General features: G+C 34.3%; 1 protein-coding gene across 3 annotated transcripts in view; it reads right to left on the reverse strand.

Moving 5' to 3' along the window:
* The window catches only part of LOC106465575 (ankyrin repeat domain-containing protein 50-like), a 46,797-nt gene that overhangs the window by 8,662 nt on the left and 13,496 nt on the right, over positions 1-24,639 (reverse strand). The window contains exons 4-6 of one of the 3 annotated variants that reach the window (XM_022393499.1): positions 19,346-19,475; positions 6,785-6,917; positions 1,498-1,700 (exon numbers count right to left, since the gene is read on the reverse strand). In XM_022393499.1, the coding sequence (XP_022249207.1) occupies positions 1,498-1,700; positions 6,785-6,917; positions 19,346-19,475 (466 nt within the window). Of the gene's footprint in view, positions 1-1,497; positions 1,701-6,784; positions 6,918-19,345; positions 19,620-24,639 lie in introns of all 3 variants that reach the window. The other 2 variants (XM_013925802.2, XM_022393497.1) reach the window with 2 other exon arrangements.

Below are 24,639 nucleotides of genomic sequence, written 5' to 3' on the forward strand. Positions count from 1 at the left end.
CCTAAAACTTATATTACTGTCAGATGACAAAATCAGATGGACAAATTGGTACATTTTTACTACACTTATTTTATTTTTTCTACTATAGTAAGTTTATCTACAATCTATGATATTTCCATATAAATAATTATATTTTAGCTCATTTGTAGCACAGTGCAGCGGTGGGCCGGATGAACTGACCCGTCCTAGAATGACTGCATATTTTTACAGAAAATTACACACTATTTATTCTTACAGCCAAAAGTAATATAATTTAAATCCCCTGGTCATTTTAATATATTGCTTTACTGCCACTTAGATTATCATCAAATCAAATCATCATGGCAGGGAATCTATCATCATGCTTGATCAAATTACAGCAAGCTGTGCTCACAAGACATAATTATGCTATCAATTTTTTATTTTTTTTTCAAACACATTTGCTGCCATGTACCCCACAGGTGGATCACAACTGACTTTTAATTATGGACCGTGTGACACACCAGTGGGTCACAAATTACAAATGACTTCAATGAGCTAATTAAACAGAGTATAGTTTCCCATATAAATATTAGATACTTGGGTTAAGTAAAAAACTAAAAGTATTTATAACCTAATAAGTTTTTAATTTTTACAGTTTAGTTACTTTTGTAACAATAAGTAAAAAATATACAAAAAATCAAGAAATTTAGCACTTATATAAGGGTCTTATACTTTTTGTTCTCAAAGTCCAAATGAAATTTTAACCTGTTTTTTGTATAGGTGTTATTAGTACTTTATTCAATTTTCATTTATCTTAAATATACAATTCAGAACACAAAATGTTAATACACAACACAAAAACAGTTTTAAAACAATTATAATTTAACTGATTTTCTAACTAAATCTGTGTTAAAATAATTTCCTTACCTGAATGAGGTGATTTCAGCGATAGCAAACTAGAAAACTGTCAAAGAATAGCTCAAAACTGATTGTAATAACAAGCTAGTCTTATAAGGGAAGCAGTAAAGTAAAGTAATCTCTTTCTATTCGTTCATAAATAATCCAGTAACATGTGTCAGAAAGAATTAATGATATTTTTTAAAGATACCATGTGCTAAGAAGGGTTTGACATTTGACTTTCAATTTATGGCATATAATTTATTAAAGCAAGAACAGAAGTCATAAATTTTAATTTTAGCTTGGGGATATCTTAAATATAAGAAAGTCCTCAGAAACTTCAAAAATAATATAGGGGTAGAAAGAAATTCTATAATGGACATCTTGGAGCATACAAGTGTCATGTGATACTTGGCACCAAATTTGAACTTATGTTAAAATTATAAACTAAGATTTGGTGCCAAGTTTACATATATAAATTGGTAATAAAGAAGTCTAATTAAACTTCGAATATAATGTTGTATAAAGGTAATGACATGTGTACTTTGATCTACCTGTATACATAGGGTTAAACTCTATACAGTTTTCCAACATTCACATAAATCAGTCGCACAGTGGTGGATTGGTAGTTTCACTTACCGTGTATTTCTTCAACATTGACCCTAGCTCCTCTTTTGACTAACAATCTCACTACATCATGATTGGCACGGTTAACTGCTAAAAAGAGTGGAGTACGGTCAGAAGAATCTAGAACATCAATCTTGGCTCCACTATTTAATAACATATCTACTATTGTGGGAAATCCCCGACTAGCAGCAACATGTAAGGCTGTTGATTTATCACTGAAATTAAAAAAAATAAGATTTTCATTATTAAACTTTAATAAACAATAAAATCATTATAGAATCCAGTCACTCTTTTAAGAACAATAAACATATTTATCTTGCTATTTCAGATATTACAGTTATGCTGTCAGTTAAAAAAAAATAAAGTCATATTATAGGCCAATTTCTGTAATAATGCCTTTTGCATTTCCAAAGAAACAATAAACATTATAGTGTACCAATTTTATACACACTTTTACTAAATACCACTAAAAATAGTTTAAAACCAAACATTTTCAAAAGAAAAGTGACAATCTTTCTTTATCCAGTATTTTTCTACATTATATATTTATATAAGAAGTCTTAAAAGTCATAATGAATAAAATAAAAAAATATATATAATATACTTGAACACAGAGTCCTTGTTTTATTTAGTTGCTTTTAGACATCTATATAAAGCTACTCAAAGGCTACCTGCTCTAGCCATCCCTAACTTTGAACTGACATATTGAAGGGAAAGCAGATGGTTAAAAGCATACATCACAAATTCTTGGGCTACTCTGTTTGAAGATATATTGGAATTTTATCCTTACAATGCACCCATGGCCCCAACGTGCTGAATACAATTTTTTTTTTTTTTTTTTTTTTTTGTGGTAACTGGATGTGAACAATGGACCCATAGATCCATAATTCTGCACCTTAACCATTAGGCTGAGCTCAACCTCAGATTTATTGAAGTGTCATGATTAGTATTCAATATCAAATTGAGCATTTTGATTTCTTAAATGCAAAAATTCAAATTCTGATATCTTGTATATTGGATATTATTACTTGTGTATTCTATATGGGAGATAAAGCCAATACTGGTCAACAGAGCTGGGCAAATTAGTCGATTAATTGTCACTTCTATGTAATCGATCAATCAAATTTAATGTTTCCAATTATTACAATAATCAATTAAAGTCATGAAAATACAACTAATCAAAAGGAAAGCAACTAGCTGGCAGCACCCACCACTAACTCTCTGGCTATTTAAGTGTTAAATAAAGTGTAAAATTACTGTTTTTTTACATTGTTTTATGTTTCTAATTTTATTTAACAACTGTATTATTCAGTGTTGTATAAACAGGTATGGTTCTTTGGAAAGGTGTTTGGACCCTCACTAATTTTTACGTTTTATTAGCAGCCAAGGATCTTGGAGATGGGGGTCTGATCCCTTCAGTTTTTTTAAATTAATTAAGAACTATTTCTTAATTTTGTATAAATAAGTGTCAAACTATGGGAGGGATTCAAGGATCAAGAATAGGGGTGCAAAATGAGGGTTCAAGGGGTGTGCAGAAGAGGCCTATACAAGGTCTGTTTTCCCTCAAATCTCTCCAATAGGAAATGTCTAATGCACAATTTTTAGGGGAGGGGTGTGAGGGCTTCCTTAGGGGGTGCAAGGACCACAAAAGGTTGGGAACCACTGATCTAGACCCTTTTCTATATTTAAAATTAATACAGTAAAATTAATGCAAATTTATAAGTATTTCTAGTAAAGGACTAGTTGGACTTCATTCACCTGATAAGGTGTAAGTTGTAAAATTTGCTTTTTACATTGTGTTATAATTCATAAGCTCCATAACTTTACTCATTAGTATTAAAAACTAAAACATTTCTTTTTTTACATTCTCTATGTGTTATGTTTGAAACTCCAATAGCTCTTACTTTTGTGATTTTATGTTGTGGTGAAAGTTATGATAGGCACTGGCATGCCTGGAACACTGAACTTTCTGATCACGGGGCAAACACTTTAGATTTTGCAACCCCTTCCATGATTGTGAAGCAGTATTCTTATCCACTTAAAAATGTCAGCCTTTTAATCACACGATAAATTAGAAATGTAAATTCACTGACCAATTTATTACTAGACATCACCTAATCTATAATTTTATAATAGTCTAACAAGTCAATAATATGTAATACTGTTAACTTCCACTAAGTCCATAGCCTATTTATATGAACAGAACTCCAGTTTAATATGGCTAGCTCTACTACATGTATATTGTAGAAAGCAACAAAAGTATGGCTGTAGACACATGCAGCTTAGACAAGTCCTAGTAATGGTGATGCTAATATACATACAGGTTGTTTGTTTTATTGTGTGCAAATTAAAATCACATCTTCAGAATTCCTTTAAATATATGCACTGTGTTTCTAAAGTAAATGCATCAAGAGATATTGGTTCAAATTACTAAGTGTTTTCTTATGTAATAGAGCATGACAAATGTTCCAAGCATTCTTAATCATTCCCTAATGGTTTCTAAACTTTGCAAGATAAATTTATGACTGTCAAAAGTCTTATTTTACAAAAGTTATAATTTTCCTAAATGAAAATGTATTTCCGATAGGTACTTCCCTCCACTCACAAGACTAGCTTTTCTCATTTTATGCTGCCCTCTGTATGCAAACTTTTTCAGAAATGCATGTCACAAGCCTTCATCATCCCTCTGAACTTGACAGCTGCCAAACGAGAAGTGATAGTTCGATAGTGGTGCATAGAGTGAGTCACGTGATAGTAGTGCTCTCCTATTGATGGAGAGGTGATGTATGATGATTTGCATGAGAGTGGTGTTGGAACTTTGAATTCCAACAGAAGGATGATGAAGGCTTGTGGCATGCATTTCTGAAAAACTTCGCATACAGATGGCAGCACAAAACGAGAAAAGCTAATCTTGTGAGCGGAGGGAAAGTACCTTATCGAAATAAATTGATGTTATTCTAATTTTTATGTTGTTTTGCTTTAAACTTAGGCTATTTAAAGAACATTGAAAATACTATGTTTTTACTTTAACTAAGTAGATATTTGCCTAATAAAAATTATTTATGGTTAATTGTTTCCCTGGGTTACAAACCATTTGAGTGACTACTTAAGTTGTAGGTACAACACTTAAGGCTCCAAAATTATCATAAACAAATTTGTGACATATATAATAATACTAAACTGTTTAGAAAAATGTATATTGCACACAATATTAATAGTGAATAAATGTTTCACCATTTTTAAACAAATACATGAGCTTTGGATCTTAGAGGCATCCAGTATCCTATATACCATTGCACATATATGTGGTGTTTGGTATTAGACACTGCATACGACCTGTTTGTATGTTAACTTAATATAGAATAATGTTAATCAGAAATTAACTACTTTGATACAATATGTAAAAATAAAGGTTTTATGGTTGAAAATGTATGGCTTTTTAGAAAGCAAGTGTTAAAATCTGCAAGTTTTAGAAAGATTAGTGTGACCACTGAATTAACTATTTTGATATGTTTTTCTAAACTTCCATCTGTCTCAACAACTTGCATAAAAACTTACGGTGATTTTATGTTTATAAAGTTGTTTATTGTTAATTATTTTGAAGTTTTCATGTTATTTGTGATGGATTTAAAAAACAAAATCTTAAAACATTGGTAGTTCAAGATTTCTTTGGTATTATTGATTTTTTTAAATATTTCTTATAATACTTTGATTTTTACCTTATGAATCATTTTAATATCTGCACAGAGGACATCTAGAACCACTATCGTCACAAGATTATTTTCAATTTCTTGTCAAATATTGAACGTTTGTTCTGTCTGTTTTTCTAGTATAGGTGTGAATTTATTTTCACTGAGTTATATATCATCACACTCTAATAACACTAACCAGAATCTTTTATAGTTTTATCACATGGAAACTAAAGGCAAGGTTTTAATGAATAATTTGGTTATTTAGCAAATAGTGTCCTAAATTCAGATATCCCAGTTCTTTGTAAAAATCTATACTTTTATTTAATAACAATAATACTAAAATGAAGAATTAGTTTACTGAGTAATAAATATCCCACTTTTCTATTACAATCATATGTTCTTTTCTCAACTCTACATCAGTGAAAATTGATTAAAAGTTAGTACTCTAAAGTATTTTTGAACCAACAGCCAATCCATAGGCTATTTGTTCTTAAAACTAAAATCCTGTGTCACACGTGTTAACTACACAACTGTAAAATGATAGTGTGTACAGAAAACAATCATTAGCAATGCAGAGTATAGATTATTTTGTAAAGTTGAATCTTTTGTGAAATAAAAATATATCAGCTGAATGGAAACATTTTGGCTATTGGGAAGACCATCATAATAAATTTGTGGATACACTGTAAAGCAGAGCGAAATTTAGTGGCAATATTACGAACATGCGAAAACATTTACAATTTCTCCATTTAGGTAAATACGTCAAACTTTTATGGTAAAATTTCCAGGAACAATGGCTATAAATGAATCACCATCTTCATCAAGTACATACCAGCAACATTAGTTACAGTAGTGCACTGTCAATGTCTGTACAACAATCATTGAAAAGACAGTCAACTATACAAGTGTTTTTAACAGCTAAAGGTAAGTATCCTATGAAAAACATGAAGCAGAAAAAAGGTTGAGATATTAGTAAACTACATAGCTGAGAGTATGCATTTATTACAAACTGTAACAGAATCTGGCTTTGTAATGATTTTTGAATTTCTTCATCTGAAATACCAAGTGCCATCAAGGAAAGAATTAAGTTGGGATCTTATTTCAAAACTGTACACAAACATTCAAGAAGTTGTTATGGACCATCTTTCTAAGACTAGTGGTGCGGTCATTGCTCTTGATATGAGGACCTCTAGAGCAAATGACCAGTGCCATGGTTTGACTGTTCATTTCATAAACCAACAGTGGGTTTTAAAAGGATATATATTTCAAAACGGTGAGTTTCCACTACCTCACGCTGCTGAGGTTAAGGCTCAGGCTGTTACTCAATGTTTAGAAAGTTGGCATATCTTGAATACGGTTGAAGTAATTCTTGAGCATAGCAAACTATATTTAGGTTAGCTTTACAGATTTAAAATACAGATGCATAGTTTGTTATTCTTGGATGTCAGTTTATTTCTGTTTTACAAGCATTTATAACCTTACTTAGTTAAACTGGTCATCAAAGAGTTGATTTACTACCTTCTTTACAAAATTAAATTTCAAATGTGCTTTAAACACTTAAGATAATGCTGGAAGTTCATCACAACAATGGTTATTTATGAGAGTACCTTGTGTACCTGGTTTTGCTATTTACACGACTTCCTGCCTTTAGCAACATTTCAGTGACTTCTTCGTGACCTCTACAAACAGCAAGATGTAATGGTGTGACACTCTCACTATCTGAAACATTGACTCGACAACCTAAATACAAAAAATACATATTAAAAATGTAGAAGTTTAAAAACACCCAACAGTAACCTATAATAAAAGCAAAAACAAAACAAAAATGCTTATTTTTAAACATTTTGTTACGGCCAAGATTTAAAAATCTTTTACTGGTCAAGATAATATTTTTATTTACCATATTTTCAAATGAATGTTTTTGTTATTTACTCTCTGGATATAGGTAGGTCAAAATGCACACATTATAACAACATTTTTACAGTTTAATTCAAAAGTTAATTACACTATTTTATTATCAACACATAAATAAACTTGACATCAAAACAGTTTAAAATTAAAATTCTTATATTAGCTAGGCTTTTATTTCTTAATTTCAAAAGAAAATATTTAAATTGATTCTTCATTTCCCTGTATCATGTGACACTTCTTTTCTCCAAATTACCTATTTTAGGTATTCATTCTATCCCCTAAGTGAGCTTTTGAGTTAAAAAAAGTATGCATATTTAGTATAGATAAGGTTAAGACATAACCCAAATTTATAGCCTACAATCATTTTACTTTACTGATATATAAACCAGAAAATTATCCCACATGCCACACCATCATATCACACATACAGTCTTTCCAAAAATGTCAATAATTATCCCTAACATTTGTTATTGGATTATTTATAACCAATAGAAATAGAAGATTTTAATTTACTGAACTCCTTATAAGGCAACCTAATTTTGATAACATTTTATGAATTATTTGGCTAAGTTTCATTTTCTGTTATTGAAGAGTCTCCTCGTCCAGCCAACAGAATTATTTTAATCCATTTACAGCTCAACTGGAAAGTCACTAAAATCATAATAGTTATATGACATTATATTCTTTGTGAATATTACTTTGTGTTTTAAACTTCATAACAGATGAAATATAAAGTTTTACTGAAAGAAAAACATTTGATGTTCATTTAGAACAGTGGTTCTTAACCTTTAGGTCATGACCCAAAACTGGATCACCAACAGTCTCCAAAGACTGTCCAAACTTTCGGTTGTAGTCATATATTATATTGCAATTAAACTATTTGAAGGCATGGGTCGCCAAACTAGCCAAGAGACCAAAATTTGAGTCACATCTAAAAATGGCTGACTTAGAAGTTTCAGAGGTTATTCAAATGAACTGTAAAATGAAAAATGTATTTTTATTTTCAACAAGAAAGTCACCTAGCACTCAGATTAACTCAGTAAAAACTTCATTTATTCATGGACATGAAAAATGCAATAAAATACTTGTAATATTTACTGAAAGCTTGACAAATTATGTGCAGAGATACACTACATTAAAATCTTTGGTAACATAGTGGTTACAAAGTCAGTCAAAATGACCTAGGCCATATATGGAGAGTTAACAGTTAACTTATATGATTACAAAAAACAGTACCACACTCATTTTAAAAGTTCAACCAGTGGGCACGACTTGCTGAGGTTTCACTTTTTCCAGGCAAGATAGGCAAAGCCAATGTTGAGGAATAGCTAAAGTGTCAGCAGAGGTAAGTATTATTGGAAATACATTTTCAATTCAGGAAAATGTTAACTTCCAAAACATACTTACCCTCCACTGCAACTTTGCTAGAATCCCACATTGAGAAGGTGTAGGGGTCGGTGAGGGCATTGTTCATACAGAAAGCATCTGTATAGAACAGGGGTGTACTAAGATAACAGTGGTAACCAAGTGGGGAAACTGCACTACATCCAGAACAGGCATGTTCTATACACCCAGAACTTAATACTGATATCAAGGGTGGAATAGTACATGAGTAATTATTATAGGCCAGCTCCAACCAAATAGCTAAGGTACCACAACTCGGGGTTGGAATTAAGGGGTCATGATCCCTATATCCCACATTGGTGGCTAGGGCAATTGGACTGCAATGTGGTATATAGATATACTTTTGACTGTATCCCAACCTGTAGCCATAGAGTGATGCATTTCAAACCACTGGAGTTATGATGAGAAAGAAGCAACACTGAAGTGATCAAACTTTCTCTTCCATTTGAAGAAGTCCGAAAGGCACCACCCCAGGCTCGGAATGACAGGATCATATATGCCTTACTCAACCAATGGAACAGAACTTATCTGGTCTGAAATTATGAACATTCATCCTCACTCTCCAACCGAGTAGGCAAGGAGCATTCCATTTGCCCCTGAAATTATGGAGAGGACATGGAACACTGTGTTCAACCAAGGACCTAGGATGGGACCTCCATTTAACATACAATCTAACATTGTTCATAAGAAGAGCCAAGCACACCTCAACCAGACAGGATAGGATCAAATACAAACTGGTATTATGAGTAGACTCCCACGTAGGCCAGTACCACTTCTACTGACATCTGGGAAATACATCCAGGGACCCAGGTAAGAGGGCCCCCCAGCTTCTCCCTTTTTTCCAAGAGTGAAGGAACACACTCAAACACTCTGGAAGAAAAGCCTCTGTCCACCACCCCAGTGACTGGATACTGGGTGTGGTAAGGACTCCCTAGCTCCACTAGTAGAATCTGGGGGGGGGATAATGCATGTTGGGGAATCCTGATGAACAGTGCTCTGGAAACAGTGCAATAGGTGAACCAAGTTCTCTAAATTTTCAAAAGCAAACTGACCCTGATTTACTTAATCCAAAGATTGGCAGAGACAGGCAGAATCCCCTTTACCTTTACTCATGATAGTCCATGAGTAGCGTTCCATGATAATATGGTAATACCATCTGGTAATGCACCTAGATGGTCTTATGGAACACCTCATTTCTACAGAGCCTGTTGCAACCAATAGTAAGTATAGTCAAATGGGTTGATAGTGTAGAATTGGATTGATAAAAGCACACCTGTCTGTGCAACACTCACCACAGAGTGAGATCCAGTGAAAGCATAAAGTAAGGGACTCTGAAAAAGAAAGACAAGAAAAGATTACTCCCTCCTCTGCATAATCTAGCAGATGTTGTTAAAGTGGCCATGGGGTTAGTGGAAAAAACCCAGATCATATAAAGAATGTGAGAGAAAAGCATTAGGAGAAGTCCACATACAGGCCCATAAAATGTCCCCCAGTGAATCAAAGAAATGTGCTGAGGCTGATGAGATGTAACTCTCAGAAGATTCCTTGCCTATAAAATCCAGAATATGCAACCTGGATATTTGCAAAACCACTTACAAGGAAGTATCCCAAATAATCCAGAGATGAGAACTATCACCATGAAAGGAGTTAAAGTGAGCCACATAACACCTCTGGGCCTGACAGGACAAAACAAATGATCAGCATATGATCAATTGTTGAGGTGAGAAATAGTTGGCAAAAGAATTGTGGAGAGAGATGTATCCCCTTCCCTGTTGGCCAGAGACTTGGAAAGAAAGGACCTAAAGGGAGAGATAATGAAGCCTATAAACATGCCAACAACTCCAACTGATGACATCAGCATGTCAGCAACAACAAAAAAATCCATTAAGGGAGAGGTGATACATGGTACATGAGGCTAAAGGCTCAAATGGGTGTCGAGACAAGGCATATAGTACCACCTTAATATCTTGAGTAAGTAATGGAAAAAAGGCCATTTGGGAAGAAGGCTGGATAACACTGAGGAGTCCAAAACCTTCAGATGTTTAGGATAACTAAAGGTAGATGAAAAAAGTTATCTGACCTAAATGACAGGAGATGAAGCTCATCCAGAGTAAAAAACAGGTCAAAACAAGGCATGGTGAACATGTTCGGTAAGGTGGGTACAAACTCTTTGGGAGGCACACCCCAGGCAAATGTAGACGTTAAACCCTAATGAGCTGGGAAAAGTCTTAGTCTAGTATGTGGGGTTAAGGATATGCCTCAATAAAGATAGCCAAAAAGGAAGATGCAGAGTTGGTCTTACATGAAGAAACTGTAGAAGAGGAAATCATGGCTAGGCCAGCCAATCTAGGCTCATAACTCTGAGTAACAGATGAAGTGAGGGAAAGTCATAGATGAGCAATCACATCCAAGCAGGACTGAATGCATCTACCATCCAAGCCTGAGGATGAGGTAGTGGAGACTCCAAGACTTGTAGTGGGGTATTGATGAGTGGCAAAAGCTATCATTGGAGGCCCAAAATGAGAACAAATCTATTGAAAAACTGCACAATGGAGAATCCATTTGGTCAGGAGAAAGTGAGGACTGAGACTGACAATCTGCTATGAAATCCATCACACCAGGTAAATGGCAAGCCAGGAGGCTGATATAATTGGAATATCATATAAAACATGGTGAAAACTTGTACAACCCAGCAGAAGACATATGGTGCTGATGCTAGACCAAAGGCTAGATCTGTGAATTGCAGAACTTGATCCCTGTATATAAAACATAGCTAAAGGAAAGATGAATGCATTATGAGAATGTATAGAAATGCCTCAGCAACCTCCAACTTGGGAATCTGCGGACCTGGTGAAAAATACCAATGTAGGGTGAGAAAGGACTCCATTGCGGACTGGAGAAAAATGAAGAATGGGTTGTGATGAGAAAGAAAGACGATCGTCCACAAATCTTCCCTTGTCTCAGATACAAAGAAACAGGAATATAACCCTGGTAAAATTGGATCAACTGTCACCTCCATCCCCATCCATGGTCAGTAACTCTGACAGCCATAAAACAAAAATCCACACTCCACTGATCAGGTGGAGGTGGAAGTACCACAGGGTGAGAGGATAATGGAGAATTGAATGGAAAGACCAATCTCGATACCAGAACCTAAAGTACCCATGGATCTGCACTGAAGGAATACCAGGTGTCCATCAGGAGTTGTAACCTCACTCTAACTGCCCCCCCTCATCTAGGTTGATACCGATGCCATTGCCGTCTATCGACCCAAATGGAGTGGCCATGAAAGTAAGATCCAAGTCTATTCAGCTGCTAGAGCCAAAGAAGGCCGAGAGGTCAACAATAACAAAAAAATGGGTAATGGCAATTCACAATACAAATGCTTCTTGGACACCCGCAATCATCATGAGATGATAACAACAAGCCACATGTAACACCCAAAGGCAGGTAGACAAAGCCCCATCACCAAGGTATCTATAGAATGAACAGAAGCAGTCAATCTGACCAAGGTAGAAGTCAGTAAATTGATGTGGGGACTACTAATAGTTTGTCAACAATTTGTGGGGGAAGAAACATTACGAAGCAGGCATAAGTAGCATACAAATAAAGAAAAAGAGTGATTGGTTCAAAGTGATCACAACCTGAAACCCCACATGTCTAAAATTGAATGATTCTAATCTGTGGAATTGAAAAAAAATACATCCACCTGGAGGTGGAACGCCAAAGCATGCCAACAGACAAATGAGGGTACAAGATATGTTTATCCTGTCACATAATAAAGCAGTAAATCTCTCAACATATACCAGGAATATCAGGTGAAGGAAAAACTAACTAGTCACCCCCCAACCGTTCCATCATATAGGAAGAAGTAGAATCAAAGATCACGGAGAAAATCCCCCAAATCTCACAAACCCAAATAACTAATTGAAGAAAAAGAGTAGGAGGTGGGTGATCCAAATTGGACTCATGAGAAGCCGACTTAGGAAAGAAAAGCATCAGAAAAACCTAGTCCAAAAAAAAAACACTTCAGAGGCCCCTGGGCTGATGTATGTTTTCATCTTCAAATGGATCGAAACACGGACAGCCTCAACTGAGAGTGACACTCCCCCCCAACTGTAGAGAGATGATAGATAACAAAGGGGGAATATGGGAGGTTAACTTAACTGCCATGCTAACAACAGTAATACAGGAATTCATACCCACAAACATCACATCCATTTTCTATTTTTATTTTTGTTGTTGTTAAAGAAATTATAATTATACTGAAACCCACAAGCCAACACAATAAAATCACAATCCATAGTGGAGTGAACCACAGCACTTTGTCATAAAAAACTGTGGCCAACACTTTGTCAAAAAAAAGTGATTACATTACCTGAGGAAGGTGCTTATACACAGTATCAGGATAGAGGATGCATCGACATGGGTGGAAGATTTGAAAATTAGATATTGCCAAGGGCATTTAAGTGGGGTATAAAAGACTGAAGCATGTGAGACCAAAACCAATGTCGAGGAATAGCTAAAGTGACAGTGGAGGGTAAGTATGTTTTGGAAGAGGATGCTTCCTAAGGAGTCTATTTGAATCCCTGCTCTGAAAATACAGTGGAGTAGGATTTATTGGCTTGTTTACAAAATACAGTGGTTCCAACAAGAATTATCTAAAGTATTACATAAAAGTGAGAGAAAATATTTAAGACATGGCTCTGTACAAAGTGGTTGGGAATTAATGGTCATATAGGTGTGAAAGTGCTTATGAACATCCTGTTTCCTCTTTTACTATGCTTACACAGTAACCAATAAGGTACAGTGAAGTTTCAGTTACCATAAACTAATTATGTATATAAATATATTATTACTATTTACAAATAAATATTCAAATTTCAGTTATTTTTCTTATAACATAGAACAGTAAATAAAAAATATGTGGAAAACAATGATTTCCACTACTTACAACGTTTTGAAGTTCTTTTTTGCACTCATGAGTCGTACTTGCTAACCCTTGTCATAAGCCTTGCCCAAATTCACAGATTGACGTAGAAAAAAAATTTTTTTTGACTTTATACATGCATTTTTGAATACCAAAATATTTTTGCACTCGTGAGTTGTACTTGCTAACCCTTGTCATAAAACTTGCCCAAATTCACACGTTGATGTAGAAAAAACAATTTTTGTAGACTTTATACATGCATTTTTGAATACCAAAAAATTATAAATGACTATACTGATACAAAAAAAACAAAACAATTATAATTTACCAAGCTTCCTAATTATGTTGTATTTGAGTCTAATTTCTGCATTGATCATAATATTTCAAACTCTCCAACAATATAAGATCTTTTCTCTTGTAACTAACTTTGAAATACTAACAGAATTACATAGAAGAACTGTAGAACTTTCGATTGGTTATAAACTTATAGGTATAAAAAAAAGCAGGCACAGATAAACAAGTCTTCTGAAATGATGAAGTGGTGGGTGGAGCCAATATGGTAGATTCGATAAATATTATGATATCTCAGCAAATAGAAAAGGTAAGAGAAATTTGAGTTTATAATTCATAGGAAACTATAAACGTTGAATTGTGGGCATCATAAAATGTAATCTTACCAAACCCAGAAGATGGCATGCCAGTGTGACACACAAAAATTGATATTCAGCTTTTTTTTTCTATTTACTTTCAAATTATGAAATTAACTAATGTATAATACTAAAATTTAAATTAAAATCTACAGTTTGATACAAAGTTTATTGACATACGTTCATAAAATAGTAGTTCAATAAAACTGTGAATGTAAGTCTAAAACATGATGACATGCCCTCTGACCCCTAGCTACCCATATTGATAGGGTTAATATATATTTTCACTTGCTAGCTTAAATAAAATAATGTAAGCCATCTGCACATTATTTAATATAGACAACTACTTATTGGCTAAGACAAAACAATGCAAGACATACTACATTTTGTTTCCTTGAGTTAGCTACAACAAAAAAAAGAACATCATATTTATATAAAATTTGATATATATTTTCATTTCTTTGTTTGAAAAAAAAGAATTTAAGACATCTGTATACTAATTATGTATATTTCTATTTGTTAAACCCAACAATATATCTTTATTCACAGTGAATGATACCTTATTCTGAGTTAGAATCATTTAAAGTCACCTGTTCATTATTGAGTAATTTTTACCTTTCCTTATTTGCTATAAAACATACAGCTTTAGCCCCAGAGTAGGCTTATATAAACTACTCTTATCCCAGTTTAAACTGTTTTATTTGACTCAATAAAAAGTTATGATTGTAATTAAGTATTTTTTGAACACTTGATCTTTGATAATAAGAAAGTGATACATCTATTACAATTAGAAATAGAAAATCTTCCTTATATTTAAAGAAGCCAAAGTTCGCAAGCAAATGTAACATATTTCTGCCATGCAACCCCAACATGGCCAATTTTGACACCAGAAAATCATGAAAAACAAAAAAATCAAAAACGGTCTTTATCACTGTGCATGGGATCTGCAAGAAGGTATCTTTGTACTAAATCCCATGTAAGTTGGTTGACATACACATGAATATTTCACAAAAACCCCAAATTGTACTTTCTTTGCTGAATAATTAAGCAAAAGATAAAAATTTCAAATTTTCTGTTTGGAACCTACAAAGAGTATCTTTGTACTAAATTACATGCAAGTTGGTCAAAATAAAGCTAAGTGATTTTCCAGTCCTAAAATTATGGATTTATCTAACCTTTTGACCCCTCTCCCCTAAAATGACCAAAAATGGGCATATCCCAGAATTTTGTATGTATGTATAAAAATATCTTTGAACCAAATCCCACGTAAACTGGCCAAAATATGGCAGAGTAATTGTCAAAAAACCCTAAAATTGTGCTTTTTGTGGCATCTTGACCCCCCTATAACTACCATTTTATTTGTCAATGTGTGAGACCTTAAAAAAGTAGCTTTGTACCAAATACCATGAACATAGGTCAAAATATAGCTGAGTAATTGACCAAAAAACCCTCAACTATGCCTTTTTGTGAGCTCTGACCCCACAAAAAAAAAAGACACTCAAAGTGGACAAATCCAACTTTTTTTTTATAAGTCAGTGTTGGGTACATGAAAATTTATATTTGTCCCATTTTCATCTTGATTGCTGTAAATATGACTGCACAGGAACCCAAAGTTATGATTTTCCTAAACTGAAAAGATATTTCTCATAGATACTTACCTCCTGTCACAAAAAACTTTCTCGACTTATACTGCCCTAAATTGGTGAAAATATTTGCTGGCCATTAGCCTTGATACTCTCACTTATCTCTGCATACTAACATGCAAATTATTATGCAGCAACCCTCCACTAATAGGAGAGTGACACTACCTCTATTGGAACTAGTGCCCTATCTAATCTTGCAGCTGTTATCCACTTCAAGCTTAGTCAGGTCACACCAAACCACACCAGAAGTTGGGAGAGCATATAGGAAATGTGAACAGAGGTATTTATTGGAAATACATTTTCAGTTTAGGAAAATGTTAACTTCAGATACGATATCTTATATCTGCTCATAGAAAGCTAGAATCCAACACTGAACTGAAGAGGGGTCAGTGAGAAGATGATCTCCCTTTAGAAAGTGCCGAAAGGAAAAACCATGGGATATGAGAAAGAATTAAAATAAACATACCCATGGGAGACCACACCACTTCTGAGCCAGGTATACTCTTTGCCCTTTAGTAATGTGTCATCCAAAAGGGCAGAAATGTGGAGGGACCCCAGGAAAAATTACAGAAATAATGAGACTCCCTGGTGTAGAGTGGCTAGGATGCAACAGACCATAAATAGGAGTTTGACCTCAACCAACACCGGACAGGATCTAGAATTGTACAACTGGTCCAAGATAGGAAAGGAGTCCTACCTTTCACCTCAAAAATGGGTACCAACATGGAAGAGAAGCTTCTGTAACAAGAATCCACCTCCGCATGTGCCCAAGGTCATAAAGGTGGGAAATGGAAGGAAGAGAAAATGGTGCAAAAGGAGAAGTACCCTCTCAAGCAGCCAAAGTCTGGAGCATAAAGGAACAATCAGGAAAAGAGGAGAACATAGGAACTAAGAAAACAAAAATGCAGCAAGCACATCAGAATGACAACAGGTGATTTAAAGAACATGAAGACAAAAGGCCCAAAGAAGGACCACATAGAGGTGCTAATCAGGAAGGAAAGCAGGATGGAGAGGATGAGAAAAACAGAAGGAATGAAACAACATGGATAAGACTGGTAACTATAAAACACATGAAAAATCATTAAACTGAAAAGTGGCAGATAACGCTACCCTATAGTCCACATCAGAGGAAACCGAAAGGCCCTGTTCAAAACATTCAGGCAAAAAAAGACAGTATATGAGGAACCAAAGGATGGATAGGATGATAACCTCTTACAACAGACAAAACCAGTACATGTACCATGTACACAGGTACACCACCATGAAGGAAGAATGAACAGGACAGATAGCGAAGAAAGCTACACGTCAAAATCAGACCCTTCTGGTGAGGGTCCCAACAAAACAACGTGTGAAGATGGAGTGTAGGTATGGACGGATGATGCACCCTGGAGTGTGGCTGATGGAGGAGTGTCAGAGATAAAGAAAGGGAGGCGACACCAAAAACCAGCACAGCAGTGTAAAACCATGAGAATCAGCCAATATGTAACCAACAGCAGAACAGTACATGGAGTGGTCTGAGGTATGGCAAGGACACGTGGGAGGAGATGAATAGAAGAATATGCATACAGGTACCAATCCCGACGGAGAGTATCAACTGCTCCTGCCAAAGGATGAGGAACAGGAGACCAAAATCAAGTAAGTGGTATATTGAGAAGAGTGGCAAGAGCATCCAAATCTGGGACACCACACAGAGCATACAAAAAATGGGTAGATCCAAAAACCACACTGAAAGGGAGAATCGTGTCAGGACAGGATAACCAACTTGCAACCAAATTCAGAGCACCCAGATTAGGACATACCAACAAATTGATGGGACAACAGTAGGCCCAACACAGAAGATCTAATGTTTGAATGTTTGAAAACAGAGATCTCTCAACCAAGAGTTCTTTCCCAGTGATGTATATAGAAACCATAGAAACATTAGAGTGAACCATCAATAACCGGCCCCTAGAAACTCACAGGAAGTGAAGTAAAGCCAAATGAACAGCATGAGGTTCCACGAGATTGATATGTAGAGAGAATTCTGAAAGAGACCCTTACCCAGAAATACCCCCAACTGGAAAAGAAGCATCCATATTGTTCCAATCTAACCACCAGTCGAAGTAGATCTGTAAGGGAGAGGGAAGGGTAAGAGGAGCATCTAAGAGATCCCAAACAAGGCTCCAGTGGTCTACCAAAACCTACTGACAATGATGCATGAGGGCACGAGCAAGAGGAATGAGGGCATTGACAGAAATCCATGTCCCCAAAAGAGAGAGAACTTCTCGTACAGCAGGAGAAGAAGAGAATGAGATGCTGCATATGTGACATTCCATAGCTCACAACTAAAGTGGAGCAAATAGGGTCGAACAAAATAGGGAGTTGAAACACACCACAAGATGAACCAAAAAATGTATGGGTGGGAGGAAAAACTGCTCGACTTTCACAAGCCAACCCACCATGACAGTGTCTTGTAGAAGAAACTGACGATATAAAACTGAGTCATCTTGTGAGGAGGCAAGAAGCAGACATCCATATAATGGTGAAAATGAAGGCCTCTGGAATGAATCAGGTGGGCAAAAGCCCAGACCACTTGAAAGAATACATAAGGAGCAGAGAAAAGTCCAAACAGAGGTGCCCGAAACAGAAACACACACCCATGAAGAACAAAGTGAAGATACTGTCTGGATGCAGGGGAGATGGAGGTGTGGAGATAACCCCTCGACCTGAAGTGAAAGTCTAACGAAGGACTCACCAAAATGACTCACATGAGCCCCAATATCCAGAAAAGGAGGAAACACCAAATAATGACTCAAATTCTCATCCTCAAGAAGGACAGGGTTGGAACCACAGAAAATGGGAGATGAGGACATAACATAACATATCTGAATAACCAATAACATAAAAGAAGTACGAGGTCTGGGCAAATCCCCCAAATGACATGCGACTGAGAGGCATATTCAGGAGGGGGAAAAAGACTGTTCAAATTCACTTCTTCCCAATCAGTGAAACCCTGAGTAGGTATAACAGGAATAACCAAAGCCATCACTTCATGGGCTGAGAATCGTGGTTCCAACCTGTTGGACATGGTCGGTAATTCCACTGCAGCAGTAACAGCAGTTGTAGTCATGACCACCTGAAACTGTGAGTGCATAACTCTCAAAATTGACAGAGAAGTCAAATAAAATAATCCATAACTCTCCATGAAAGAGAACAAAAAGGGTAAATAATAATGTAAATGATGTTGAAAAATTAAGAAAGTAAAAACTTGTGGATAAGTAAATGAAACCATGAGCAAAAACATGTCTATTCCATAAGACTGCCAACTGTAAGATTAGAAGAGGGTTGCTACATAATCATTTGCGTGTTAGTAAGTAGATATATCACATTAACATATATGAGGGTAAGTGGGAGCCTCAAGGCTAGTGGTGAGAAAAAATTGCACATAAAGATAGCAGCACAAAATTGAGGAAAGCTAATATGTGAGAAGTGTTAAGTTATTATGTCAGAAACCACACTTTAAATAACTGCCAAACCCCTGAGAGTTTTTTTATTTTGAGAGATATCTAACAAATATAATGTGAAACATCTAGTAAAGATTTGAGAAACAATAATAAAAACACTTGTACATAAAAAACAACATTAAGAACCTACCTGCTTTAAGAAGCATTGCTAAAACTTCAGGATTTCCCAGCTCTGAGGCATAATGAACAGGCATCCGGTCATAGAAGTCAGGCAGGTTAACATCACAGCTCCTTCGATGAGAAGTATACTTCCTTAAAGTCTGGAACAAACCCAAGGCTCTTTCAGTTGGTTTAGGAGGGATTGGCCAATGATCATTACAACTGGGATTTGAAAAGTTTCCATTTACAGAAAGACTTCCACTATTTGAAGGTGACAAGTCATTCTTTACTTCAACTGTGTATGACTACAAAGAAGAAACACACACTAAGAATGATCCAGATTTTAGTGGAAATATTTCACACATATATTAACCAATAATTGAATATTTCTCTATGCCCTCTGGAGGTTTAGCAATTTGGTATACAGTTGGATATAAGACACAACTTGAAGTCTTATATTAACATCTATATTCTGTAATTATTTTCTGTCCCTTGAAAGTGTTGTAGTACTTTTACTTTGCATGATTTCAAACTGACTACAAAAAACTCTGTACTCTCATTTGCTTTTGCACTCTTTTTGAGTCAAATTTGGTAATTTTTCAAAAGTAACAGCAGATAGTGTTCCCACAAGAACCTCTCTGAAACACAATTTTTTTCAAAAAAAAAAGTAAAAGAAAGCAAGCAATAACTAAATTTCACCAAATATAAAGTTAAAAATAACAGCCAGCATTTGGCAATGTATTCATCAAATTTGATAGATGCTGACAAAATTTAAAAAAAACTTTTAGTCTTTCATCCATGTGGGAATGTTAAGAAAAAAATTAAGTAGTGAATGAGATATTATATACAAAGTTTTTAAAAAGTGAAGTTAGGTCTTTGATAATATCATTTCAGTGTAAAAGCCCCAAACACAATTATAAGTGAAGTGAAGAAAACATAAAAATACTTGATCACTATATATGGAAGACCCTCTAAGGGTAATATAAAGTGAGCAAAGAATGGTAGTATGCACATGAAAATTAAAATCGGTTGCTAAACAGTAAAATGACTTCCTTTAAATATTATTTTAATCCAGTCACACATATCAAAAAAGTATAAAAGTGAAGTACAAAAATAGATTGTAACTAATACATTTCATAGATCCAGATTAATTTAAGCTTCTGTCATTATTCTAGCAGGAGAGTGAAATAGCAGTTGGTATCTGGCAAGTTACTTACACTTCTTGAAAATGCAAAAGAAATTTTAAGTTAATTTTTTTCTAATAAATTTCCATGTGAAATACTATTCAAAATATTCTAAGTGAATTTCTAGTGCAAAGTATAAAATAAGTGTTAAATGTTTTAATGACATTTGACATCATACATGATGAAAAAGTTGCACCCTCATGTGAGTAGATGATAGCACATGCATGGAATATGAAAAGAACTCCAAAAACCATAAAATACTCTTGTTGATATTGTTACACTCAGTTCAATTCAATGTAAATAGCACACATAATTAGGGTTGGGTGATTATCTTAATATATTACCTATAAACATCAAATGGTGATAACTAAAATAATAAGCTAATTAAAATATGATTAAATCAATTAATGTCATGAAAATAAACAACTAATAAAAATATTGCCATTATATTTTCTGATTATTATTTTTTATAAATTCAAGGTTTTCATCTTAACTCTTTGGACATGGGAGGGTCAAAATGTGCATGTCACTATATTTTTATGACTTATGTTCGAAATTCAATTAAACTACTTTATTATCAATGTACATTAATATACTCAGCATCAAAAAGTAACTCATAATTAAAATTTTTATATTATCTGATTTTTAATTTCAAAAGGAAATGTTTAAATAAATTCTCAATCTGCACCTCTGAATCAGATGACAAGGTTGTGCTCTGACTATCAGTTATAAATTTTTTCTCTTCTCTTATAAGGGCTTTAGGTTGTTTAATCAATTAGAAACACACACTACTCTGAGAAGCTAGATTATAAAATTCCAATCTCTTAGCTTCCTGTTTTACTGAGATAACACTATATTTGTTCAACACACATTGACACACCCCTTCCTTATCCTCTGTCTTTAGAGAAGTGTCTATAATTCTCTGTGAGATTGCTTCTGGGCATGTTCATAATCAACAAAAAAAAAGAGAATACTGTAAACTACATAAATCAGATGATTATCTGTTTTCTTTTAATTGTCAAAACCAACAGTCTGAGGAGAGAGCTTGAAGCATTTAGGCTAAAGAAATTTTTCCAAGCAGTAATGGAATTTTCTTAACCTATTTATATGTTAGTTACAAATCCAGAAAAATTACAGAAGTTTTGAAACATTCTATTCTAGAGTCTGAAATACGTTTTGTGTTCTAAGATGCATACTTGAAAGCCACATGAATTATTTTTGAATAACTAACACAGTGAGAAACTGAAAAGGCTTACTGAACCATGTACCCAAACCCAAAAGGCCTCAAGGCTAAAGTGCATAAATTTCTTATTTTTTTTTGTGTATATTTTATTTCTTGTATTTTTTAACAAAAGTAACAACAATGTAAAAATTAGAAACTTATCCAATTAAATAATAAAACTGAAATGAAAAAAAAAATCTTCTCGAGGAACAAATGTGGGCTGCTGTTGCATGATGTAATTCTTGCTGGATGATTTATTGAGTTGCTACGTTAGGCAGACATGATTCAAAAATCAACATAACATTGGAATTAATATTATTTTAGATATTGTAATATACACAATGTGAAATGATTAGCTGCTGGCACAGTTCATTTAATTCAACTAAATATTTTCAAATCTATATATTCTATTGTAACCCACCAGTAAAATCTGATGAAATTTTAAATATTAAAGATTTTGATAAATATCCATGAAAGAAAGTTTTTAAAAAATCAATAACAAATGAGATATTACATACAAAGTTTATTAAAATTGAACTAGACAGATATTAGATATTAATACTTCAAAGTAAAAACCTAACAAATATATAAATAAAGTGTAGAAAACATAAAAGTGCTAGGTTAGTTGGAAAGCTATTTTCTTTGTCTGGATTATTAAAACTTGACACGTCTGTTTGTGAAATATGAAATTATATTTCCTTGTATCCTTACCCAGTGTGTAAATGTATCTGAATAACACGAGTTTAATGGTTGTATAAACTTCAACTTTTAGTTCTTGGCTAATTCAGTACAGCCTGGAAAAAGTTCAACCGTGTGTGCTGACATTACGACAATAGCATAATACCAAGTTAAATGTAAGTCGTATAGAGAAAAAAAAAGATTTGAAATATAGGGGCTGCTCTGGACTTCACCAAAATCACATTTTACACTTTTTTTACTTTTGTTGGAGACAAAATCAAGCACTTGGTGATTTTTTGGTGCCAACATTTGACACCAGTAAAATTTGTCTATTGATGTTCTATTCACATCATAGTTGCATGACATCTGATTACTGTACAGGTAATTAATTTTGTATGTTTATAAAAGTGTCAGTTCAAATGGAATAAAATAATTCAGCAGGGAGTGAAATGTTCGATAAGGTAATTTACCTTGTGGAAAAGTAACTTTTTTTGTTCACTTTCCTTCACATTTAATGATTTCTCTTGAAAAACATAATTGCAGGAAATCCTTTTTGCTCCATGGTTTTGTTGAAATGCTTTGCCAGGGCTTCAACTTCATTTTGACCAAAGTTATCTAAAGTTTTTTTATCTTTAGGCCAAGATTTCACTTTGAAAATCTGAGCATTCTGACACACATTTTCTTCACTTTTTGCTCCATGGTTTTGTTGAAATGCTTTGCCAGGGCTTCAACTTCATTTTGACCAAAGTTATCTAAAGCTTTTTTATCTTTAGGCCAAGATTTCACTTTGAAAATCTGAGCATTCTGACACACATTTTCTTCACATTTTTAAGCACATCTTTGAACCTTAATTGAATAGAATAAGTTGCTCCTGACAAAAAAAAAAAGAAGTTCCCATCTTTAAACAAAATATCAATTGTGTTTTCAACTTTTTTCCCTCTTTCTAGTGACAAAGTCTCTCCATGGAAATCTACGTTTGTAAGATCAATCCTTGCAGTGTCTATGTTTGATTTCACTTTTTCCTTCACATTGAAACACTTTAGTGTTTTCAGTGTTGCCTTGATCTTAGATGGGATGTATGCCATGATATAAGTCTTTTGCAGTGCCAAGCTGATATACATCAGCAAATCAAAAATGTCTTTTAATACAAATACTGCCAATACTGATTTTACTAGTGTAAGTTCTTTCCTTAATTTAGGTGCTTTGCCATAAATTTCTGCACGTTTACTTCTGGTTTTTTAAATGATTTGGTCTGAATGTATCACTAGTGGTTGTCACATTTAATCACTGTACTTAATGCTAATGCTCAGTGACTAATCCACTTTGTTCCATAAACATTTCCTGGAGATAAAAACTTGCTGTTTAATGTCTCACATGAATTTTTAAGTGAAGCTTTTTCTACTGCTAAAAATTTTTATATAGCCTGCAATAACTCAGACATTTGTGGAACCAGTCTTGACTTTTTTTTATGCATCTTTCAATAATAGTTCAAATCTGTATGCCATACAATGGATACCAAAAGTCTCTGGTAGAAACTTGACAAATTTTTGATACACTCCATTTCAACCTTCAAAATTCACAGCAACTCCATCAGCCACATATGAGACTAGACCTGAAAAATCATCCACTTGTAAATATTTTTTCAAACTGGTGCACAAATGTGGTCTGCACCACATTTTTCTACATTGCACACACATAAAAATACAGTGTGAGGTTTATAATCTTTCAAGTGTCACACACACAATTTCTTCCTCCAATGAAGAAACATCTGTACTACCATCACATAGTCCAGAAAAAAATATGCTGCATTGAATATCAAAACCCCACTCACGTGGTCAGCAATTAATTTCACAAACCTTGCACAAGCTTTATCAGACGAATACCTTGGCACACTGAGATCCACCACACCTTTCTAAAAGCTGAAGATCACCAGTGAAAGCTTTATATGACTAACTGCATTTTGAAAATCAGTTCTTTGTTGGCTTCATCTAGTTTTGAAGCCAATATAACTATAGGCCACTTTTCTGATGGAGTCATTTTGACAAAACTGCAGCCTCACAGCATTGTATTGATGCATTTTGATGACTTGTAGCTTCATAGTTGTTATTCCCTTGATAAAAGCATCACTGTTATTGCCCTACATGGCCAACTTTACTGTAGTATGTGACATAATAGGAACACGATACTTCATTCTGTTCAGTTTCAAGCCATGGTCTGCTTATCTTCCAGATGGTATGAAAC

This window comes from Limulus polyphemus, unplaced genomic scaffold (genome assembly GCF_000517525.1).
Source record: "Limulus polyphemus unplaced genomic scaffold, Limulus_polyphemus-2.1.2 Scaffold1987, whole genome shotgun sequence".
NCBI classification, from domain to species: Eukaryota; Metazoa; Arthropoda; class Merostomata; order Xiphosura; family Limulidae; genus Limulus; species Limulus polyphemus.